The sequence below is a fragment of the Chelonoidis abingdonii genome, chromosome 11 (genome assembly GCF_003597395.2).
Source record: "Chelonoidis abingdonii isolate Lonesome George chromosome 11, CheloAbing_2.0, whole genome shotgun sequence".
NCBI classification, from domain to species: Eukaryota; Metazoa; Chordata; order Testudines; family Testudinidae; genus Chelonoidis; species Chelonoidis abingdonii.
The window spans coordinates 802,926-812,931 of NC_133779.1; the positions used below are offsets into that span (position 1 = coordinate 802,926).

Sequence of the window (10,006 nt, forward strand, 5' to 3'; positions counted from 1 at the left end):
TTCCCTGGGGGGGAGGGAGGCTAGGACTAGCCATGGGAGTGTGGAAGATGTATACCTTAAGATGTGTAGGCTTTTAACAGTGTATGACAGCTGCAGCGACACGAGTGAAGGCGGGCTCAGCTTGTGAACAATACAGTATGGAGTAAGCACAAGGGAATGGGGTCTTCAGGCCGCAGAGCTGCACAGAGCAGGTGGGTTTGCAGGAGCTTTGGAAAAGGAAAATGTGGGGTATGGGACAGTTGTGCTTTATTTTCAGTGTTGGGACTGCAGAAATATCACATGCTTAATAAAAATGTACCATTGGTGCAGCATTGTTAAAAATAACCTCTCTGCCCATTGACAGATTTTTTTATTAATTACTCAAAAAAGTTTTATTTTCCTTAACACTTTGTACGAGACTTTCCTTGTAAACTGTTCCACACCACTGGGAACTGTATCAATGGGGATGACTGCATGTTTTCCCATGAGCCGCTCACAGACGAAACACGGGAGCTGCTGGACAAGGTAAAAGGGAATGTTAATGCGGGTTCCTTTCCGAGTGGCTCTCTTGCCTTGGCTGATTCTGCTGCCCAAGTGAGACTTTCACAGCAGGGAAAGAGGAGTTTGTAAGATGGGGTAACGATGGTGTCATTTGAAGTTCCGAGATTGAATTCTGAAAAGGGAAGTGCAGGGAGCCTGGTCTGACTCTGCAGAGCAGATGCCCCATCATTTGGGACATTTTCAGCTTGCTAGGACACTAGTTTAATGTACAGTAAGAGACAAGCCTGTGCTGGCAGACTCTCATATGGAACCTCAGCACTGGGAAAACACGGGCCCAGGCTGTGATCTAACCAGCCGTGCCAAGACCTGGCAAACTCATACCAACATGGGCTGTTTAGGGCGTTGCTTTTAACTGCCTCTCATTTCTCTCTCTCCCTCAGATGCTGGCTGATGATGCAGAAGCAGGTGCAGAAGATGAGAAGGAAGTTGAAGAGCTAAAGAAACAGGGCATCAATCCATTACCGAAACCTCCACCTGGAGTGGGTCTGCTGCCCACACCCCCTCGTCCTCCTGGACCGCCAGCTCCAACTTCTCCCAACGGCAGGCCAATTCCTGGAGGACCACCGCCTCCTCCGCCACCTCCTCTTCCACCACCAGGGCCACCACAGCTGCCACCACCACCGAATGAGCCTCTCTCACCACAGCAGCTTCAGCAGCAGCAGGACATGTATAAGAAGATCCCATCTCTGTTTGAGATTGTGGTACGGCCCACGGGGCAGCTGGCGGAGAAACTAGGCGTGCGGTAAGCATGACCTTCCCAACTACTTACGGATGTACTAAAGGAATAATGCTCAGTGGGAGAGTCAGGAATAGGAAGGGAGGGTTATGTGTGCCATTGGTAGGTCATTATTCATACCCTTAAAGTAATTTTACAGGGTGAAATTCATCCACAGCCCCTCTCAGTCACAAGCAAAACATTCCCACTTGCAGCCTGGTTGTTATTTAATGTAGTTAATATATGGAATTTCTTTGTGTTATTTGCGTAGTAGTAAAATTCTCCCTACATGCGTCTCAGACACTCTGTGGATCCTTTAGACATGGTAGAGAGTGTATAGGAACCTGTGTGTGGTTTCACTGCACATGGCGTGCTACTGACCCCTTAGTGCAGTCACTGAGACAGTTTAATCTGAACATTATGTATTTCCTGCTCTCTCTCTTGGAGTAGGCTCGGAAAGGGGCCGGCCAAGGTTCTGCTCCAGCCTGTCGTCTTTGCCCAGAGAGACCTCTGTGCCATGGCATGGTGGTTTAGGCAGGAGGGGGTTGCACTGTGTGAATTCAACATCCTGCTGCCATTTCATAGCAGTGTAGAGAAGGGCTGGGGACACAGTCCTGCTGCTACTGAAACTCGACATTAAGGAGCTAGCTGTTGAAGTTGAGAGATGTGGAATAGGTGCCTTTTGTGTGGAAATGAGGCTTTTCTGGCAGCTCCTGCCAGTGGGTGCATTAAAACAACATGATCTATTCCTGCAGGAAGCAGAGCGTGCAGCAACGGGCATTCCCTGCAGCACCATGCCTGTCCTTCCCGTCTGATGGGGACATTCCTGCAAGCCCTGCGTTTCGTAGGGAAATGAGACTGATCTCAAGTTTGCATTTTAAAAGTTAAATTTCCCTCTGTTCTCTTCCAGGCACCCAGTTCCACCACCTCCCCGCTTCCCTGGGCCTGGTGGACCACCTGGGCCTATGCCAGGACCCATGCACCCAGATATGCATCCTGACATGCACCCGGATATGCATCCTGACATGCATTTGGACATGCACCCCGACATGCACCCAGACATGCATCCGGACATGCACCCAGACATGCATCCCGACATGCACCCAGACATGCACCCGGACATGCCTATGGGCCCTGGGATGAATCCTGGGCCTCCAATGGGTCCCAGGCCCCCAGTGATGCCATATGGCCCAGACGATTCTCCACACTCCGGAATGATGCCTCCTGGCCCACCTGCACAGAGCTTCTACGATAATTTTTACCAACAGCAAGAGGGCCTGGAGATGGACCCTGGCTTGATGGGTGACCCAGGTATGTTCCTCTTACTAGCTGTCCCTGGGTTGTCTCTGTTTACCAAGAATGACAGGAGTTGGTCTGGTACAGGGAGGGCTGAACATGCGATGTTAGCTGCCTGTGAGCACTTAACGTGCTGCTCTGGGTGGCCGGGCAGAACTTGCACCAGCCAAGACTCAAACATTGGCTGGTTTCATGGGCATAAGTCTCTCTTTACTGCTTTCTTGAGTGTTGGCTGCTATATTCAGCTGTATGAGAAATAACTTCAGTGTCCTGTGATTGTGAATGTTTGCCCTGTTCCTCCCATGGCAGAGGACTATGGGAATTACGAGGATATGGACGAGCCTCTGGGAGAGCATCTTTTCCCTGACCAGTCCTTGGAACCCGACTCCTTGTGTGAAGGAGGGGCTCCAGGGTTACACAAACCATCAGCCAACATCCCTGACTTCCTGCCATCAGCCCAGAGAGCCCTGTACCTGAGGATCCAGCAAAAACAGCAGGAAGAGGAGGAGAGGGCTCGGAGACTGGCCGAGAGCAGTAAGCAGGAGCGAGAGAATGAGGAAGGCAAGTGGCAGAGCAGCACTGGACTTGTTCAAAGATGTGTCCGTGAAGGGTGCCCCTGCACAAGCTACCCTATCCCCAGGGGCTCCACACCAGCCTAACCTGCTGCCCTGGCTTAGGCCCTTGGCCTGTTTCCTCCCAGGGTCCAGTGGCTCCATTTCTGGTTGACTGGAGTTGGTTGCTGCCTTCCCCCTCCATGTGAGCTATGGGCACTGACACATCTGAATTTCCATGCTGTGCTTGCAACATTCCTATGCTTGCAGGTCTCAGTGACAGAGACAGGATCTGTCTTTGCCGAGCCCCTCCCTGTGAGGGCTAAGGTGTCTTGGGGGACAGACATTCTCCCTGTTTTCCAAATGGCAGTCCTGTGGGAATGTCATTCTGCATCCCATCCCTTCTGTCCCCAGCTCCTTTTGGAACATACTCAACAGCTCAGGCTGGCGAGGGAGATTGTGCTTTTATTTTACAAATGACAAATCTTAAAACAAAAAGAGGAGCTATAGAGATTGTGATCTCAACAGACGGCGCCTGGTGCCAGTGTGGGCCCCGCGTGGGAGCTAGGGAAATATTATCTGCAGATGGGCATCTAGGTTTTGTAGTGAAGGGCACTGGAGGTTTCTGAAGAACATGCACTCGGGTCTTTTCCCAGTAAATCTCCCAAGCACTGAGTCAGAAACTCCCTTCGTAGGGAGGGCCTGGGGTGAGCGCCGAAAGTCATGAAGGAAGAAATAGGTGAGAGGAAGAATGGGAAGAGTACGCTACAGAAATAGGAGCAGCTGGCTGAAAGATCCAGCAAAGCCAATGTCGTTTGGTGAGGTCGGGTGCCTGCTAAGTGTTTGTGGATCCCCCTTTCTAGCATTGCAGCACTGTGAGCTGCCACGGACCTGAGGGAGCTGTGTGTTAGTGTGAGACCAGTTGCTGCAGACCCTCACAGAACCAGTTACCCTGCAGTTAGCTGTAGTTGCGCATACTGTGTTATTTGCTTACTCTCTTCTCCTTGTTCCCAGGTGATCCTGGCAACTGGTATTCCAGTGATGAGGATGACGGTGGAAGTAGCGTCACTTCCATACTGAAAACGCTAAGGCAGCAAAGTTCAAGCAGGCCTCATGCCCAGGCATCCCATGGAGAAATCATTGGCAGTATCGGCCCATCCTCAGGTGTGAGTGACCCTCGCCTGCAGAAGGCCCAGCCAGCAGGGAGCAGTCGGCCTGCGGATCCACGTGTGCTGCGGGATCCCAGGCTGTCTCGAAATGCTGATACTTGTGGTCCATCTAGCACTGGGGAGGCAGGGCCCACTGACCCGAGACTAGCACGACACATTCCCATGCCTGCCCTGAAACTGGATGCTCCTCATTCCAGCACTGCTGCCAGTCAGAAGGCTGCCTCGGTTCCTGAGGAGGAGGAAGGGGAAAGAGCACTAAGGGACAAACCGGTCAATATCCCCTTAGACGCACTGCCAGCCCACGCTCTGCGGGACCCCAGGTCTCAACTGCAGCAGTTCAGCCACATAAAGAAAGACGTGATCCTGAACAAGCCAAACTTTGCCCGAATGGTCCTGTGGAGCCCTGAGGATCTGATTCCACTGCCTGTCCCAAAGCAAGAATTTGTTCCTGTCCCAGCTGCTCTCCAGTCATTACCTGCCCTTGACCCACGACTCAACAGGCCCCAACGAGGTGCAGCAGCCCAAGCAGAGCCTGCCACCGGTTCTGGCACCAACATCCCTGACTTCGAGCTGTTGTCAAGAATATTAAAGACTGTGAGTGCATCTGGCAGTGCAGGGCCTGGGCAGAGCGATAAACCGAGTGACCCTCGGATGCGCAAAGCATCAGCCGATCCCAGGTTACAGAAACCAGCAGAGCCAGCAGCTGCCAGAGCTGCTAAACCTGCGGAGCCAGCTCAGCCAACAGCTGCTACCATGCCTGGCAGCGAGACAGCTCCCACCATTGCTCCCTACGACCCCAGGCTGTTGACAGCTGGCGGACTAAGCAAAGGCAGTAGCCAAAGCAGTGTGCTCAGTGGGATTAGCCTGTATGACCCCAGGACTCCCAGTTCAGGTGGCAAAGCCGCAGAGTCTCCCAGCGAAGGGACTGCATCGTTGAAAGGCCCAGAGGCCAGCAAGACCACTAACAAGGCCAAGGAGCCTCTGTTTGTGCGCAGGTCTGCGCTGGATCAGCCCGAGGCCGAGAAGGCAAGCGCTGAGCTTGCAACAGACAGATACAATAGTTATAACAGGCCGCGTCCCAAGGCCTCCTCCACCGCCCCCGCAGCCTCCTCCACACCTGCCCAGGAGACTGCACCTCAGCCAGGGGTTCATAATCTCCCTGTGCCCTCCGTCTATGGCATGGTTAAGCAGACCACAAAGCCTGGGTCAGGCAGCCCCTTTGCAGGGAACAGTCCTGCCCAGGACAGTGAGCAGCAGGATGCTGGGTCTCTGAAAGATGTTTTTAAGGGCTTTGATCCCACAGCTTCACCATTCTGCCAGTAGTATTAAAGGACTGACCTTGCGTCCATGTATTGAAGAACAGTGCGCAGTGTTGGTAACTTTTTTTTTATTCCATTAGTGCTCACTTTAGCCATATAACATGTATATAAATCGTTTTGGTTCTGGTCAGTGCTGTAACATACAGTCTCAAAGATTCATTTTAAATGACTAATCAAAGTATCCTTGTGCAGTAATAACCAGCATTTTGTTTGACTACCCCCATAGTTTGTTTTAGAGCTTTCTTTCAAAACGCAATTGCAATCATTCTCGGAAAATAATTAATTGTCTGAAGTCTCCCTGGGAAGCTGTGGCTGATCTGTCACGCAGCCCTTTTGTCCTCTCTCTTTGCAGTAGCCGATCATCTCCCCAGTACTACATTCAGGACAAGGGTAGTGACAGACTGGATGGCAGAGAAATGTGGTTCATACGTGTTGTTTAGCAGATTAAAGCTGTGAGCCATGCGGATTAGTAGAATGTGTTCACTTCTAAAATGTAACACTGAAGTATTTGTATCATAGTCGTTTTTAAAATTCTAGTACAGTGAACAGAATTACCATGGAAACATAACCATGTGGGATTATTTTTGTAATTGTGGGGGTTTTGTTTGCTTTTGTTTTATGTAAATATTTTATGCCATTTCCTGGAGGTAGTTTGATTGTAAGACCCAGTTGGGTTATAACAGGACTCGCATTCTTGAGACCTTCCGTGGATGGCCATGGAATATTTGCATCCCAAAAAGTTATGCAGTCTACCAAAAAAAAAAAAGGTTGTATTATTGAAATTAAATTATTAATCTCAATCAAATTTCACTTGTATGTATTTTGCGTATGGATGGTTTTTCCATAAACACAAATCTGTGTTCTATGATTTTCAGTAATGATCCCCACCCTACCCCATCCGGGGTAAAACCCATCTCCTTCAAGATGGGACGGGTGAACTCTGCATGCTGTGCATTTAGGAGGCAGAGTTTTGTGGTATAGTGCCACGCTACGAAGAGAGGCTGTTCTCTAGGAAAGACAGGAAAGCGATGTTAGGTGCTGAATACTTTTTCTGATTCATTGTGTGTTTAGAAACAAATGTGGAGATGGAAGTGTTGAGTACAATGAACTGTGCTTTCAGTGTGTGCAGGGAAAAGCAGCTACCGGGGCAGGGACATGAGTGACAGATAATCAAGATTTTCCAAAGATGAATGGGATACAGTAGAGTCTGTGGTTATGAAAATGGTTGTTGAGGGAAGGAAGATCTAGGGTGACTCCTTTCTGTGGCTCAGTGTTCTTGCTCCAATCTGTTTCAGTGGGTAATGGGGGTAATAGGTTTATAAACTTTTCCAAGAGATGAGACAAGTCTGTAGTTTACAGTTCCCTGATCAACCCTCAGCCCCACACTTGTCTCAAACGTGCTAGATCTTTGTACTAATACTCTTTTCCCCCTCATTCCCATGCTCCCCTTGGTAGCCTCTGGTCACTCTACGTCTATCGAAATACCCAACTGCTTGGTATTTCAAAAGTGGTATCGCTGTGGAGCTAACTGGATTCTGCCATTCGTCTCGTGAATATTGGTAGGACCTCACACTCACAAGTGTTTGGCTGCAAAGCCCGTAGCAAACATGCTCACAAGTATTGGAAGATGAAGACATTTTATGCAAAGTGTCTTTAAAACATAAACTGCACCAAGGAAAAGCTAAAATGCCTGCACCTTTTTAGCCATATGTTGAGACATGGATCTGTACAATGTACATGACCAAAATACAGTATCAATTCCTGTGAAATAATGGAAACAAAGTTAAATATTTTAAACAGAGTTTTATAAACATGGCTGAGCCAGGTGTGTTCTTCTTTACACTTCCAGCCAGGTTAGCATCTGTGGTACTATCAGGAAAATGTCTATGGAGTGTGAACTGAGTATAGTGCTTTCTTCTGACCGAGGCACAAGCCAGAACTTTTGTCAGAGACCCCAAATATTTGGTGATGGTGAGTGTTTTAAAGGCACAGTGTGCGCGTCGTAACTCTCCTTCCCCAGAGCCTCGCACCAGGGAGTGCTACACCAGCTTAGAGGAGGATCCGGTGCCAGGGTATCCCAGCTGACCCACCTTCACCAGAAGAGAGGGTCCTGTTTTATTGCAGAATATATCCCAAGGGGCTGTACCTCTCTCCCTTGAGAATTCATCCACTGCGTCATGTCACAGTGGCTTGTCATCGGGCTGGTGTTTGCATAAGGAGCAGTGTGAGTGGAAAAACATTTCTCAGTACGCTGGCTGCCGTCATCGAATCTGGTTTAGGACGAATTGTCCCAACAGTGGGACAGCTGCTTAAAAACGCATTCAGTTTTGCTGTAAGCGTTATAATTTGTTTTGAAAACGTTCTACAGCTAATGGTGCATGTGAGATTAGTATTAATAATGCCAAAATAACTCTTCAATTACAAAACCCCGTCTGGACTCTGAAGTTTTGTTATGTTTGTTTGGTATTAATTACTTGTCTTCTTCCCTTTGGACGCTATTTGTTTTACTTCTTCCTGCACCCCGCTTTAATTTGAGGCAGACTTACTCAAAACAATGTCTCTCAACCCAGCTGGAGTCCAGAAAACTCAGATGCCAATGGATTGTGCTGATCTCTTCAATAAGTGGATGTCCAATGGAGATCGAATCTATTCAAATTTCTGCTTGCATCTCTCCCTGAAGTTGTGTGCTAGTTTTCAGTGAATCAGCCTGGCCTGTGTGTGTGTAGTAGTTGGCGCACTGCTGAAGTGGTTCACCTCATGCCTTCTCTTGGTGTAGCCTCAGCTCTCAACCTGCAGTGAAGTGGGACACACGAACTCCTGGCTTTGGAGTTTGCCTGGTATCACTAACAAAAAAGAGAAAAGGGAAATAAATCATTTGTGTCGTGTTCCACCATGTGAGATTGCTTTTAGGGAGAGGGATGTAAAATCAGTGGCATTTGTACCATAACCCTCAACATTTGTAACAGAAATAAAAAAACCAGACTGAACTCTCTCCAGAATATGAAAAGTGATTATGCTCTGCTTTGGAATAGATTCACCATAACGTAAAACATCACCAGTCTTTAATCCATTAATATTTTTCCATCTGCCAGAGCTTTAAGAGAAAAAAAAAATAATGCTCTGAGATTGTAATAAGCTGTAAATACTATTTCAGAATTGAAGTTGTTGATGCAAATATGTATATACTGTATTGGTATTTTTACAATGACTGATTCATTGCATGGCTTTGTGGTTTTTTTTCCTTTTTTTATTGCACATTTGTCTTCCAAAAATGTCATCTATATTTCTCCTGTGAGCTCTTTAATCCTCTATAATTGTATTACTGCCATTAAAGGATGCAGTTATTTTAAAGGTTTCTGCTTCATTTGGCTCAAGCGTGGGTTAACTGCAGTTGTGTGTGTTTAGCAGTCCTGCCTGATAGCCCTTAATAAATTATAGCCTTCGTTTTCATGGGGGAGTTAAAAAATCCGGTCTCGTCTCATTGCAACACTCTTGGGCAGGACTGTTCCACGGAGTGAAGAACGGGGGAAAGAGTTTAAACCCGGGTCGCTGTTTTTGTGTTTTAACAGTTGCGGTGGGGGGTGGACGCGCTTTGTAGACATGTTCCCACTCTATTTTTAACCCAGTCCTACTCAGGCATGTAACATTGTTTAGAGAACAGCAGTAATCCTGGGTGTGAATATAGGAGTGTTGACGGACACAAATAACTGCAGGGTTAAAGGGATGGAGTGTGTTCTCAGGAAAGAGTTGTTAGGAGGAGGTGGCTTTGCAGTCTGTCCAAGCACCTGTATGTGTCTCTGCCCTGAGCACCTCACAACCAGGCACTTGATCTTCACACTGTCACGGAGTCCCCGGGCTATGCTCTGGAACTGCTCCCCACTAAGCCAGTCAGGACTTTGGGGAGCCTCCTCTCCCTTGGAGCAGGCTTGTTCAGGGCAAGAAGCTCACGTGTCTTCACCACCTGGGTCTCCCCTTGGAGCATTCAGCATCCTCTGCCCCTCCATGTGCTTCCCACAGCAAGTCCACCCCAGCAGGGTGCTGGGGAAGCCACAGGGTCCTGCCCCCCCTCTTTGCAGTCAGACGTGACTCTCAGCCAGCCAGTAACACAGAGGTTTATTCGATGACAGGAACAGGGTCTGAAACAGAGCTTGTAGGTACCGCGAACCAGACCCCTCGGCCGGGTCCATTCTGGGGCCAGTGAGCTAGACCCCCACGTCTGTCCTCAGCCAACTCCAGACTAACACCCCCCTCCAGCCCCTCCTCTCTGCTCAGCTCCTTTCCTGGGCCAAGGGGTCACCAGATCCCTTTGTCTCCAACACCTTCAATTGGCCCCTTTGCAGAGGAGGGGCCCAGGCCATCAGTTGCTAGGAGACAGAGCGTCAGGCATTTAGGGGCACTGGCCCTTTGCTCTGCAGC

The 10,006-nt window shown here is 48.9% G+C and overlaps 1 protein-coding gene across 1 annotated transcript in view; it reads left to right on the forward strand.

Annotated features, from left to right (window-relative positions):
• Positions 1–8,941, forward strand: part of ZC3H4 (zinc finger CCCH-type containing 4) — a 29,627-nt gene extending 20,686 nt beyond the window's left edge. The window contains 5 exon segments of the mRNA XM_075070547.1: positions 395–504; positions 921–1,282; positions 2,166–2,566; positions 2,861–3,112; positions 4,117–8,941. Coding sequence (XP_074926648.1) covers positions 395–504; positions 921–1,282; positions 2,166–2,566; positions 2,861–3,112; positions 4,117–5,594 — 2,603 coding nt within the window. The 3' untranslated portion in view covers positions 5,595–8,941.
• The last annotated feature ends 1,065 nt before the right edge of the window (positions 8,942–10,006 follow it).